This window comes from Eleutherodactylus coqui, chromosome 2, assembly GCF_035609145.1.
Source record: "Eleutherodactylus coqui strain aEleCoq1 chromosome 2, aEleCoq1.hap1, whole genome shotgun sequence".
Lineage (NCBI taxonomy): Eukaryota > Metazoa > Chordata > Amphibia > Anura > Eleutherodactylidae > Eleutherodactylus > Eleutherodactylus coqui.
In genome coordinates, this window is record NC_089838.1 from 176,371,503 (window position 1) to 176,386,241 (window position 14,739).

At 41.1% G+C, this 14,739-nt stretch overlaps 1 protein-coding gene across 1 annotated transcript in view; it reads left to right on the forward strand.

Annotated features, from left to right (window-relative positions):
* Nucleotides 1-14,739, forward strand: part of PTPN12 (protein tyrosine phosphatase non-receptor type 12) — a 53,013-nt gene that overhangs the window by 25,792 nt on the left and 12,482 nt on the right. The window contains exons 2-12 of the mRNA XM_066591997.1: nucleotides 1,136-1,244; nucleotides 2,475-2,551; nucleotides 4,250-4,345; nucleotides 5,508-5,546; nucleotides 6,438-6,509; nucleotides 7,770-7,829; nucleotides 10,388-10,530; nucleotides 10,616-10,682; nucleotides 10,760-10,837; nucleotides 12,252-12,347; nucleotides 12,677-12,759. Of these exons, the coding sequence (XP_066448094.1) occupies nucleotides 1,136-1,244; nucleotides 2,475-2,551; nucleotides 4,250-4,345; nucleotides 5,508-5,546; nucleotides 6,438-6,509; nucleotides 7,770-7,829; nucleotides 10,388-10,530; nucleotides 10,616-10,682; nucleotides 10,760-10,837; nucleotides 12,252-12,347; nucleotides 12,677-12,759 (920 nt within the window). The remainder of the gene's footprint in view (nucleotides 1-1,135; nucleotides 1,245-2,474; nucleotides 2,552-4,249; nucleotides 4,346-5,507; nucleotides 5,547-6,437; nucleotides 6,510-7,769; nucleotides 7,830-10,387; nucleotides 10,531-10,615; nucleotides 10,683-10,759; nucleotides 10,838-12,251; nucleotides 12,348-12,676; nucleotides 12,760-14,739) is intronic.

Below are 14,739 nucleotides of genomic sequence, written 5' to 3' on the forward strand. Positions count from 1 at the left end.
GTCTGCTGCCCAATTAAATGCTGCTTCAGCAAAAATAAAGATAAATCACAAGAACGTCTATGTGGTGCCTCGAAAAAGGGCCCTTTGTGGCTGGAAGCGGCCAACCATAATGAACGCAATCCGACTATTCTGTTCAGCAAAACATGTATGTTTGAGTGCAGTAGAATAAATGAAATATCTGACTGAAACCACTGGTGTAAGGAGATTTTAGATGGAACGATAGTCGCTCAAAAAATCGTTCAAACGAGGAGAAGTGAACGATAATGGCTTGGTCTACATGCGAGTCAGCGAATGACTAACAATCGTTCACTTTTCGTTGGTCCATTTTATGCAGGCATAAAAACTATCGCTTATTGATAGTCTCCTTCCTGCAGGTCAGTGTATATTATGTCACTAGTGATGTAGCGCTCACTGCCTAGCAGGGAATGATGACTTCTATGCCGGGCTATTGCCAAGACTGCGCATGGACGCTGTCTGGCGACAATAATATATGAACACTCACCGCGAGATAGCGTGCATGCGCAGTCTCTGCGATAGCCTGGCACAGGATTCGGCTTTCTCTGCTAGGCAGTGAACGCTACGTCACTAGTGATGTAACATACACTGACCTGCAGGAAGGAGACCGAGAATGGACGCTCCAAAACATAAGACCTTGTTTGAAGGGGTTTTCTGGAACTAAACTGTTGACGACCTACCCTCAGCATGGGTAATAGTTAATTGGTGGGGTTCGTAGTTCGAGGTTCCTACTGTTGAGCTGTTGGGGGATAATAATCTGATCGGTGGGAGTTCAAATGTTGGGACCATAACTAATCACAAACGGGTTCCGAGTGTGAGAACGAATGGAGTGGTGGTCACGTGTGCGTACTAGCACTACATTCATTGGATGGCTGTGTACTCTGCTTTCTCTCATTGAAAATAAAGCAGTAGTGTGTACACTTGACCAAAGCTCCATTCGTTTGGGGAGAAGTTCATCTTGTGGGACAACCCCTTTAAATGATATGCCCTCTGTATTTGATATCTGATCAGTTAACAATTTAGACTTGATGCTTTTACATCCTCCTGTATGATGAACCTTTTACTCCCGTTTAATACTCCAGAATTTGATAGTGATGTTGTATTTGTCCTTCCTTTACAGAGATTAAGAAGGTTGTCCACAAAATACAGAACGGAGAAGATTTATCCGACAATCACTGGAGAAAAGGAAGAAAATGTCAAAAAGAACAGATATAAAGACATTCTGCCATGTAAGCTACTGTGTATCATGTGAGAAGTGCACTGTTCTCTTGCAGGTATTCAAGCCAAAAAATGGGAACTTGCCCACGGACCGGAATCCTTATGTATAGTCACAGCCCAGCTCTTTGTGTGCCTCATGAGTTCCTACCCAAAAAAATGGAGGGCAAACAGTCTTATGCCACGGACACGCCATCGTATTTCGGACACTATTTTGCATCTGTAGTAAGAGCGTGTGCCCCAGCCTGACTGCGGGTCTCCTAACCCAAACTCTGATGCTTTAGAGTTTGGGTCAGGAGACTCACGGTCAGGCTAAACCGCATGTGCATATTGCAGAAGCACAATCACGTCTGAAAGCAGTAGTGTGTCATCCCCGCCTAACGGATAGTATTGTCAGCCATATTACCTTTTGTGAAGTTAAATTGTTATCCGGTCGTTGGTGATAGCGAGAATAGGCTACTGCGACCATGATTCTTGCTGTGCATGCTAAATTTAAAGCAGTTACGTGATCTGGTATTGGGGACATATATTTTTATTTCAAGACTTGTCAAATACTTAACAGTTTGTAGTGTATAAGTAAAAAAAAAAAGAGTAAACCGGAACACCCCCCCGCCCCCCACCCCCCACCCTCCAGCTTTTTTTTTTTTTTGTAATTGTGAATGGGTCAGTCCATCAGGATCTGATAAACTAGATCATAATGTAATCTTTAATGACTTCTGTGAAAACATAAGATGTAATGCTATAGCTTTAGGGCTTATTCACACAGAAGTATTTGCAGTCTGTATGTGTGCGCAGTTCTTACATGCATTATACGGACAGCATAAACCTTATTGGGTTATTTAAACGTGTGGGTTTTTTTTCCTTTACCCCTCAGTATAATGGACCAAAATTGGCCATTTTTAAAGTCTATGGGATTGGGTTAAACACAGTGAATACGCATGATATTGTGTATTCATTACTTATCAGTAAACTGGCACAGTTTCCGTGCGTGAAAATGCTGTGTAGACCTGTGCGAATGAGCTCTTAGGGGTTTCTTGAGGTGCGTTCACACGTGGCAGATTTGCTTTGGGTCTTTCACAATTGGAAAATCCACACTATTCAGTGAAAATTTTTCTTCTGCACAAAATTCTCCGCAAATGCGCCACGTAGAAGCGCACTCCGTATTACAATAACGCACTTTACAGGTTTGTCTTTTGTTTACTTTCTGCGTATCCGTATCCTAAAAGCTTCTATTCCTCTTCCAGTTGACCACAGTAGAGTTAAACTTGCACTGAAAATACCACCTCATGACTCCGATTACATCAATGCTAATTTTATCAAGGTAAGCCATGTCTGTATAGCCGTGTTGTATGTAATGTTGTCCCTGCTGACAGTCCTGACACGTGCTCCATCATGGGCTGTCATAAGCGGCAGCAGTATGCAGCTGACAGAGGCCATCTATGGGGGAGTCATACATACAGCTGTCGGTCTTCAGCTTTGTACCATAAGTACTTGTAGTACAACGCAGCCTTCAGCTTTTATAGTAACGGGGAGGAGTGGGAGCACATAAGAGAGGTCATAAGAGAATGGAGCACTCTTGTAGGAATACATGAACCTGGATATAGGATTATTAGGTCAATGTAAAGTATGTCAGTTAGGTGTCTTTCATGTTGTTTTTTTTCATGATTCTTTATACAGAACCTTTCTTTCCCAAAGAGTTGTGGTTACATTGTCAGCTTATTCATCTCTCCCTGTCAAACGTAAGCGGGTTATCCCATGATGTGAATGTTCTTGAAAACCCCAGTACTTGCATACTACTGCAAAACACACAACTAGACACAGATGAAATTACTTAGTACCTTTTTTTCCCCCCACCTTCTGTGCTGCCAATACTCTGTACGTAGTCAGCACTACATTGCCCAACATCCTAGACTAACACACCACACTTCCCTGAAGACCCCTTTGGTGTCCTCGCTGCTCCCATCTGTCCTATCCTATCACCTCCTACACCCTCTGTGGCATAGGGCGCAGTACACACTGTGCTCGGAATGGTAAAATCCCCCATTGCTGGTACAAGGGGATTATCTTTGTCATGAACAGCCGTAATTCGTGGATTACAGTGCACATCCTCACCGTGTGCAAGAACAGGGCAACCACACAGCAACATGTCCGCACAGGGAGAGCGATCTCACCGTGCACGCTCGACCGGCTGCAAGAATACCACAAACATGAAGGAGCACTTGGGGATGGAAGGGGGGTTTTCTCGTTTGCAGTACATTTTGGTTTATTGAATGTATTTGGACATACTAAGGCTGTTACTCATCACTGACCACTACTTTAGGTTGTGGAAATACCCCTTAGGCCAGGCTCGCATGCCTGTATGCAGAATCCACTTGTGGTGGCCTGCACTGGATTCCAGCTGTGTGCCCATTATAATTCTGCGTACGGCTGTGTAATGTACTACGTATGACCACGTACTAAGACAGGTGGTTATGCGTAGTTCCACTTTTTAAAAAAAATTTCCCGCTCTGTCCCTTAGCAATTACATGGGTATCCACAGCCCGTACACAGTGTAATTGTGTATGGGCTATTGGTATATCTGTGACAGTAAAGCACAATGGGCTCTGTGTCGCGGATGCCGCGATAAAATAGTGCTGCGTTCTGTTCGTGTGAGGCGGCCTTAAAGATGGAATCTAGTGACCCACAGTACACTCTGACCTTGATAATTGTATTCTGAGGTTTTTACCATTTGAAAACGGAGGAAAAACAAAGAAAAATGAGCAATGGGTGCACACACTTGTTTTCTGACAATCACCTGACTAGTGGTACTATTAATAATGGCTAGCCTATGTCTACTCCACTTAAAAGACTATTATATTGATATAATGTGTCCACAAGGTTCTGGGCTTCAGACACCCTCTCATCTGATACCAATGACCTTTCGTTTGCCCTTGTAATGGGGTAATGAGTGAAATTTTGTTTTTTATACGTTTATGATGTATCCACGTTGACTTTACACAATCCTGTTCTATCTTTTCAGGGCGTGCATGGTTCTAAAGCATACATAGCAACCCAGGGACCATTAGCAAACACAGTAATAGATTTCTGGAGGATGATTTGGGAATACCAGGTCAAGGTAAGCCTTTATTATTGATGTTCCTAAAGCTTCCATAGATATTAGGATAAAGTTGATTAAAAAAAATGGATGATATACACCAAAATGGCCGCTCATTGAGTCAAGTTCAACAACAAATGATTGTTTGAGCCGACCGATTACAGACAGTTATCGTCTGGAAAGAAGTTGGCCACTTTTAAAGTTTTTGTCTGATAGACCTTTCGTCTATGGTACACCATAGATTGATCTTTTCCAGAATGTTCCCAGAAACCTTTTTGTCCATCGCACAGTGTCATTGAACATGTACAGCCAGTTTGAATGGCTAGTGTGGGCTAAAATGTGTAGACTGTTCACAAGATGATTGCTCATTCAACCATGCTCCTACTATTGAATGTGGATCGGTTACGTGTCCTGCAAGTATGCTACTGTGCTTATCTGGATTCATTCTGTCTGCCCATTTTCTTTAATGACTTGCTTCATTGACAGTAACCAACTATAAAACAAGTATTCCTTGGGTTTTATGGTTATCCAGTTTACATCACCCTTTCCTGGATCCAGCTTGTGTGCCTCTGGCTGTTCACTATTTGTGTGTCCTTGGCATAGGTTTATTTGGGGCATGCCATAAGGGAAGTTGTACGGTATTGTCAGCGTAGGGCTAGTTAGTTCCCTTTCTTATCTAGACCTACTTTTAACATTTGTCAAGTGGAAACCATGAAGAAATGTGCTGCAGATTCTAAACCTTATACATGCCAGTGTTGGATCAGAAGAGAAAAATGGCTCCGACGGGCGTTGGTCATTTCAGATGACAGGCCAGTGGTACCATGCGGCATCACACCGGTGTCCACATCTTGAGTTGTCTGCTGAAGACCACCTGTTAAAACTAGCTTGAATTTTTATAAAATTGTGTTATGAAACCTTTTTTATGTACAATATGGAAAGGGAAGGCTTTCCAGTGGAGCGTTCATCCAGGTAGTATGTACTATGATATGCTGTGCTTAGAACAAAGTGTAGAATTAGCAGAATGGAACATAGTATAATAAATGCGTGTATGTATTTTTGTCCAAGGACTTCTGAGTCAACCCATTAGATTCCCATGTGCCTGAGATTAATGGTGTGTGAGAAGTCTAGTTAAATGAATTTGTTTTTAATAACATGACTTTTTGTTTTTTCCCCTCCTCTCCAGATAATTGTAATGGCTTGTCGTGAATTTGAAATGGGAAGGGTATGTATTGTGGAGAAGTAATGATCTTGTATGTATTTGCATTTCCTTTGAGGATTGAGTAATGCAGGATTTCCTTTAACCGCTTCTGACCATCTAGAAGCTGATGACTGCACAGGATGCAGTCCAGTTAGGAGAAGTGTAGTATGAAACACTTTGACATCTCTTCACCTAGTTTGTTACAAAAAGTAATGTTTTATCTTTTCTACAAAGTAAATAGAACAAAAGTTACTTAGTTTCTTTCCAGTTTCTCATGTTGTATACACGGGAAGGTCGCTTAAACTGTCGTGTGTAGTAAATGAGCTAGTATAAAGCTTCTTGTCAGACTTCATTAAGAGCCTCCTGGTACAACACGTACACTATTCTGGTGTAGTAGGATAGACCCTCTTGTAGCTGATGGGGTCTGCACAATTTTCTTATAGGGCAGATCCAGCTTTGCATTTTTTTTTTGTAGTAAGCAGAGATGGAGCAATTTAATAATGACCTAGCAGGGATGTGAAGAATAGAGGGGTTCCTTTTAAAATAGTTGGCACAGTTTTTATTCTTTTCCGATCAGCTGATCAGGATATTGTGATTTTTTTTATATAGATATATAGAGAGAGAGTGTGTAGAACCTACAGTGATGTATATTTTGATAATGGCTATTTCTGCATCCCATAACTGGAAAACTCTTGTTGGCCAATAGAATTCCAGTATTCTGTCAGGTGATTGGTATCTACATCATTCCCTCACATTGCCATTTCTATGCAGACCAGTGACCCTGCTCCCCTATTTGTAAGATACATTTTTTTTATAATGGTCATGAAGGAAACTATTTGACAGCTTGAAAATGCATTGATACTAAATGTTCATTCTGTACTATTAACCATATATTTTTTTTAAATTTCACAACAGAAAAAATGTGAGCGGTATTATCCAAACTTGGGCGAACAAGCTTTAACTTTTGGACCATTTCATATTTCTTGTGTAAGTGAACCTTCATGAGGGAGTTGTGTTATATTTATTAAGAATCACATCTGCAGCACTTACTTTTGAAGGTGATTTAATGGAGTTCCAATATAGCCTTCACATTTGCCTGTTAGACTAGAATGCAATGGTACTGCACCATCTGCATCTGATAGCTTAACACTTGTATTTAATTTTATTTTCTTTTTAAAGGGGTTGTCCCGCAAAAGCAAGTGGGGTTAAGCACTTCTGTATGGCCATATTAATGCACTTTGTAATATACATCGTACATTAAATATTGGCCATACAGAGGTTATATACTTACCCCCTCCAGTGTTGGCGTCCCCGTCTCCATGGCGCCGACCGAAGCCTTCATCTGCCTGGATTAGACGCGCTTGTGCAGTCTGCCCTCTTCTGTCCGGCTCCGGTGTGCTCGCGCCGCAGAGGTCTTCTGCGCATGCGCTGGAGCGGCCCCTTCAGCTAGACAGAAGAAGCAGACTGCGCAAGCGCGTCTAATCCGGGCAGAAGAAGGCTTCAGTCGGCGCCATGGAAACCGGGACGCCAACACCGGAGGGGGTAAGTATATAACTTCTGTATGGCTCATATTTAATGCACGATGTATATTACAAAGTGCATTAATATGGCCATACAGAAGTACTTAACCCCACTTGCTTTCGCGGGACAACCCCTTAAAGTGAACTTTGTCAGGAAGAAATTGTAAAGCTTCTAGATTGTCTATTTGCCAGGGACGAGTCCTCTTAGAATATAAATGTTGCTATTGGGTGTTTACTTCTAATGTGATTTACTTTTTGGAGAGAGACAAAAATATTCTTGTATATGTGATACGTTTTAATGAGGAGCAAAAAGAAATGATCGCAAGCTTTTGAGACTACATGGGTCTCTTCATCAGGCATAAAATAACAAATTATATGAAGAAACACACATACGGAGACTCATTATGAGTAATAAGCATTTAAAAAAGAACAGATTAACTTGCAGAGTAAATCCTTAAATGGTCCACAGATAAAAGCATGATGGTCTCTAGCGATGTAGGATAAGTTCCTTTCTAGTTCCTGTAATTTGGAATTTGTCTCTAATATAGGAGGGGAGGGTCCGGGATATGGTTTTCAGGCAGTCCTCCTTGTGTAGGGTATGATGGAGTTTCCTCGTGGTTTTTTCCTGCTTTAGCTGCAGAAGGTACATGATTGTTTTCTTCCTTTTCTTTGTATTGTAGCAGTTGTAATTCAAATGACTCCTATTTATATCCTGCTTTTTATGTAGGAGGAGGAGCAGTCCAGGAAAGATTACTTTGTTCGAACACTTGTGGTGGAGTTCCAGAATGTAAGTAGTACCATGTATAATGTTGGGGCCGACTGTCATGATCTTTATTTGTATCTGAGTTAAGCTCTATGATCAATCAGCCTGTTAAGAACATATCCTTTAACGGGGATCTTTTTAAGACCTGCTCTATCCATAAACCAAAGTAATGCACATGGGCATTGTAAGGAACTGCCCTGTTCTTAACACCTTGATTTTAGTGCCCGCTTGTAATACTAGATTTCCCTTATGCTGGGTTCACACAGGGCGGATTTGCTGCGGTTTTGCATATCCGCACTGCGGCAAAACCGCTGCATTTGCAGTGCCATGCAGTACAAATATGTTTGGGCAAAAAGCTGTTCTCACAGGACGGATTTTTTCCGCACAGCCGCAGTGCGGAAATGCAACTGCGGCGCGGTTTTTCAAGTCGCAGCATGTCCATTCTTTTGACTTTTCCACAGTGCTTTTTTGTCCATAGACCTCTATGGACGCAGCAAAATCCGCACCAAAGTATGCTGCAAAAGTAAAAAAAGCCCTGCGGAAAAAAACGCTTATGGATTTTTCCGCAAGACAAAAATAACCTTTGAAGCGGTTTTGCCGCAGAAGCAGTTCTTCTGCGGCAAAACTGTAACGGAGAAACCGCAACAAATCCACCCTGTGTAAACCCAGCCTTAAAGCCTTCACTGTAGGAAAAAAGTCTGGGTGGTCGATGCTTCCTTTGGTGATGAGGGCTGCTTGCTGAGCCATCTTCATCTGCAAAAAGGTTTGTCTACATGAGAATGTCTCTTTAACATCTTGTTGCTGCAGTGTAGTCAGCCATTTATTTAAATGACTGCCATGTACCGTGTTTCCCCAAAAATAAGACAGTGTCTTATATTAATTTTTTGTTCAAACAGGTTTAACTTTTTTACATGTATAGCTGCCTGGACACTATTTAACTTGACTTTTTTAATTACCTGTTAGCAGGGCTTAATTGTGGAGTAGGGCTTATATTTCAAGCATCCTCAAAAAGCCTGAAAAATCATTTTGCATCCTCAAAAATTCTGGAAAATCGTGCTAGGTCTTATTTTCAGGGTATGTCTTATTTTCAGGGAAACAGGGTAATAGGTCATCGTTCCCCCATCAGCAATTTACTGCATTCTACAGGATAGTGAGGCCTCCCTCGCATGGGCCTGCTGAAACGTGGTGGATTGTGGTTACCACATGTTTTGACTGCATTGTTTCACTATCTGCTTGCTTGGGTGTGTTTTCAGCACCGTTCTAAACGCAGCGTTTTTACAAATGCATGTGTGAGTGGCATAAGTCTGCATGGTGCCCAACATGTGTAGCATATATAATATAAACATGAGCGTACAAAATAGAACAATTCAGATTATTAAATGGCGAAAATGGAGATTGGTTGGGACGTCTGGGTTTCTGGATTCTAATATCTTGCGGCACGAATGTCAGAATGGACCCAGTACGCTGATTTTTGGAACTTTTGCATGATCTTAATGGTCTGCAATTGTCCTGCAGCTGGCAAACCCCAGAAATGGACATTAATTGTAAAGATGCCTTCACAATCTATTACTCTGCGTATGTAGGCACTCCTGGTGATTGCTTCATTATGTTCTTTTGATATTCCAGTGGGGTTTTAAGACATTAATTGCTTTTTCTCTATTATGTAATGCTCTTTGTGTTTCAATTCACCCTCAGCATTTCTTGTATTTAATTAACAAGTGTAATGTAATTATTGTTATGGCTTTATATTTTGTCTTACCCAGCAGTGTTTGCATAGAAAGAAATGGGTATGTCAGAAAGGTCTCATTAACCTTTTAGGCCATATGTGCACATGGCAGATATCTGATGCAGATTTTTTGTAATAGCGCACCGTATAATTCGTGTAAATGGGGATTCGAAAATCCTATCATATGTGCAAAAAAATCACTGATTTGAGTGTGTACTGCAGGTTTTAAACATGCAGCATGCTTAATTTTGTCATGCATCTGGATTGTATTTCCCTATGTAAAGGGCAACGTCTGCAGCAAAATCGACAAGAATGACATCTACTTTCTAGTTTATGTTATGCAATCACTAGAACATATCACTGAAGTGTACCTTTTGGCTTCAGTGACTTTTAAAAGTGTTTTACAGGCATTTTTTATTGATTACCTCTCCTTAGGATAGATCATTAGTAACTGATTGGCTGGGGTCTGCCACTTGGGACCCCAACTGATCAGCTGCTCAGGTGCCTGCTGAAATACAAAGGGTGCAGAGCAAAAGCAGATTCCTCTGACCTCTGTATAGTGGCCAGAGCTCGAAATCTCATGCGCAGCTCCTATTGACACCTGTGCCTGCAGTTACCAGCGTCGGCCACTACACCGTTTGCGGAGCTATCTACATTTGCTGGTTACAGCAGGTATGCAAACTGATGAGTTATGGTTCCGATTGCTGGACCCCAGCTGATCAACTATTGATGACCTTTCTGGAGGATGGGTCATTAATAAGAATGGCCCAGAAAACCATTTTAAAGGTGTAAAGAAGTTCTGTGCAGTGTTCTTACACTCATGGTAATTTTTCTCTTCTCCCAACTTGTTCCGCAGGAGACACGTAGCATTCTTCAGTTTCATTACGTCAATTGGCCGGATCATGACGTCCCATCATCATTTGATTCTATTCTAGACATGATTAGTTTAATGCGGGATTATCAGGCTCATGAGGAGGTTCCTCTATGTATACATTGCAGGTATGCAATTCTGCTAAACTGTATAATGTCCAAACACTAAAGTTGCCTCAACAGACTAAGTAGAATATTGTCATTCTCTTTTTAGTGCAGGATGCGGAAGGACAGGAGCCATTTGTGCAATAGATTATACATGGAATTTGCTGAAAGCTCGGGTAAGTGACTAGTATGCACTCAGCGTTAAGATTTCACATGGCACGAGGTATTAACCCATTATTGTCTTGGTCTTTAGAGGATACCTGAAGAGTTTAATGTGTTCAGTTTAATTCAAGACATGAGGACTCAACGGCATTCAGCAGTCCAAACTAAGGTACACAGTTGGTTTATTTACAGTACAACACAACGTATAGTGATAAATGCATGTATGTCTCCTAAACGTTAATGGCATATTTGCTCTTAATATAAAAAATAATGGACATTTTGTGTAAATTGAATGTTGAAGCATAGGTTACGTATCTGCGAGACTTGCTGTAAGCCATTAACATTTTTTTTCATGGCCTTCTTATAGTGGCCTACAAGAAAACTGCACACGATGTAATCCCAGTTGAGACTGCTGTAATATGGTGACTTTTCAATGTCCCTGTTGTGATAGCAGGACCCCCTGGGTTCTACATGGCATGGCTTAGATCACCATGCTGCAGGAAGTACAGTACAACAGTAGCGGTCCAGATGTTACATATGGAATGTGAAGCAATAACAAACTGCACAGTGAATATCTAACACTTGTGGTTGTACATGTGCACTAGGGATCCTCCCGTTCAATGAAGATGCATCAGACACAAAAGCTTTAAAGGCAAAATATCTTTTTCTTTTAGCAATATCTACAAAGACCATTCATGCAGCTTCAAATAAAGCCATAAAACAATCACCCATAGTGTTAATAGAATAATAACTACAGGTTATTCCTTGGGAAGAATTACATGTATTATTGGTGGCTGCAGATAACTGTGAAGGTATTTAGCCATAAAAGCTGGTTTGGTACTCCTGTAGTGACCCTCTGTTCCTTTCTCATCCCCCTAGGCTTGATAAAGGGCTTCAATTCTGAACCTTTGCCTCTACCTCCATTGTATGCATCAGGAGCTTTTTCAATAAATCCTCAAGCTTTTCTGCCTGATTTGTAAAGTGTCGGTCTTTGTAATTTAATGCATTTTTATTGAACCCCTAGAATATGAACACTTGTACACAATACGGCTACAACATCGCAATGCTTTTGTTTGTAATCTGTTGGGTATTACCTTGCTGTTTATAAAGACCATGTACTAAATGTCAGTGGATCTTGCGTTGTGTATGATCTAAATTGGTATTTTAATGGGGACAAAAACCCTGATATTCGCAGTCTGTATTGACGTGCCAAATATTGCAGAAAATTGTTCCTTTTTTCTATGTTCAATTCAGTTTTCCTGTTACTTCATAGGAGCAGAAAAGCAGAATGAAAGTTGGGGATAGATCATCACATGTCTGACATAAACAAGGACCCCATTGACTATGTGGGGTCTGTTGGGTTTCCATTGTGCCCACCTGGTATTTTTGCTGGGCACAAATGGCGCAGCATGCAGCGCTATTTTGTCTGGTGCTTTGTGTTGTATCTGCAGTGGAGGCTCTGAATGGAACCTCTGAAGCAGGAGATAATAGTCTTAGTGATACATTGAACATCAACACTACTTCTACCTCTGGAAAGGAATTCTCCAACATTTACATATTTTTTCCTCTTCCCCTGTATTCAGGAACAGTACGAACTTGTACATCGTGCCATAGCTCAGCTATTTGAGAAGCAGCTGGAAGTGTATGCCAACGAGTCTGGAAAGATTGTGGATGACTTGGTATGTAAGATTCAATACAATTACAGGCAGGTAACTATAACCAGGGACCTCCATATTATTTGCAGAAGACCTTTATTAACCTAAAACAATTAGGCCAGCAATCTGCACCGAGTCCTCTAGTTTTAACTTCTTACTTACTGTACACGAATGGAAAAGTACTCTGGACTCTTTACTATAAAAACCTGTATTGTATTGCTTTTATGTATAGGCAGTTCAGCGGTTTCTTTTGCTATGATGAAAGCTGGCACATACCTCACCACTGCATGATGATGGGTTGAACTAGAATAATCGAGATGGGACTATTAAACATTTTGACTTTATATTGCCAGGATGAAAATTCTGAAACTGCAGTGAATTCCTCAGAGAACGACAAAATGGATTCTCCACCACCAAAGCCACCAAGAATACGTAGGTAAGAAGTAAAGGGGTCAGATTGTCCTTCACAACTTTTCTAAATGGTTTGGACATGTATATTTTAATATACATCATAATAGAAAAATGTGATTTCTTTGAGGATTTATTATCTGCTTGGATGCGCTTACCTATTTTGCAGTCTCCCAATCACAGTCTATTTCTAGGCTTTAACAGCGTTGCAGATCAGTATTTTAATGACTTCCATAGGAAATGGTGTGCCCGCTGTTCCTATAACCTTGGGTTTCAGCTTTACAAATTAAGTTCTTGCGGCAGTGTAGTAAAAAGCAATTGCTGTGGTTTGATAGTAAAGGCAGTTCTGCTTCGGAGAACAATATGACTTTACTGCCTGAAGAGTTGAAAAGCATCTCCTATTCTACAACTTCTGTATGAAACAAACTAGAACGTGGCTTCATTATGTAGCGGCAAATAATGGTACTCAAGGTGCTGGAATGGAAAATCAGGATTTTGAGGAATACTCAGCATCTCATGATTTCTGTTTCATTCATTATTTTGGTGCATTTCACAAATCATGAATCGGAGTGCCATAAACTGTATCTGGCTATAGTGCTTCTGCAATAACATGGCGAAACAACTGCTGGCAGAATGCTGCTAAAAAGCACCCTTAAAGATGGGTTTTGCACTTGATAACCTTTTTTACAGCTGTTTTTAGGCTAACAAAATGCATTTTCTAGAAGCCTCTTGATTGTTGGCTTTTTCTTGTCGCAGTGCATTTCTCCAGTTCTGTAGGGAGGTTAATGGGCGGGCAATGCTAAAAAAAAGCCACACCTAGAACATATGCTGAGTGTTGAGAAAAAAAAAGTTCACTTTTAGTGCAATTTTTTTTTTTGGCTTAATGAAGAGAAAGCTGCAAAAAACAAACAAACCCGACACTGCTTGTATTGAGTTTTTGTAACTTTGACCTGCAGCTAACATCCACTAATGACCCTGTTTCCAGAGTAACGCTTTTCTAAAAGATGCTATATGTAAGAATGCTTTCACATCTGCATCGGGAGTTCCAATTTCCTGCTCAGTTGTAGGAGCAGGAAAATGAGATCCGTTTTATGACAAAACCAAACTGTGCCAAACAGACTCCACTAACTACAATGGGGTCCGTCTGGTTTCCGCTCAGCTCTCCCGCATTTTACCAGACGAAAAGTCAATGCATGCAGGACTTTTTCTTCCGTTATTTTGTGCCGGATCTGCGACAGAACCTCCAGACAGAGGTTCTAGTGCAGATGTGAAAGCAGCCTTAGAGCTCTTTCACACGAGCGCATGTACGCCGCGTTTTCACACCGGAGTAAATACGTTCGTACGGTGGTGGTGTTTAATCGCCCGAAAAGCCTATCGGCCCCCGCCGTATTTCTCCTAATACATAGTCCCAGAACTATGTTTTGGCTGAGCGTGTATGTGCTGGCCATGCATATTTTATTTTTCACACTGCCGCGTATTTACGCGCTGTATCTTCGCCCATGTGAACGACTGCATTGAAAATCTATGCCTCTCATGGGCGCGTATATGCACTCGTGTAAATAGAGCCTTAAAGAATTGTAATAGTTCTATTCTGCATCACTGAACTGTATTTTCGTTACACCCAGCTACATGTGGGCACACACATGCCTTCAGACTTCACAGGCCCTCTGCAACTTTGCGTGAAACTTGGCAGAATTAGACACAGTATATCTGGGCTTCGTACCCTCCAGCAATCAGAGGATCAAATTAGGACTTGAAATGTTAAGCTCCCTTTTAATGTCCCTGTGGATGTTAACCGCATGATTCCGGAGATATTGTTACTATTTATACAGTTATTAATTCTATAAGCAAAATAGAAAAAAATCTAGAATCTTCAATTGCAATGAGGTGGGCCTGCCATATAAGATGTGATGATGGTTAGTGTAGTCAGTGTGTTCCATCAGTGTCGGTGTATTGTCACACTACTGTTATGAATGCCACAATGTTTCTATTTTGGCGTCCTAGAAGA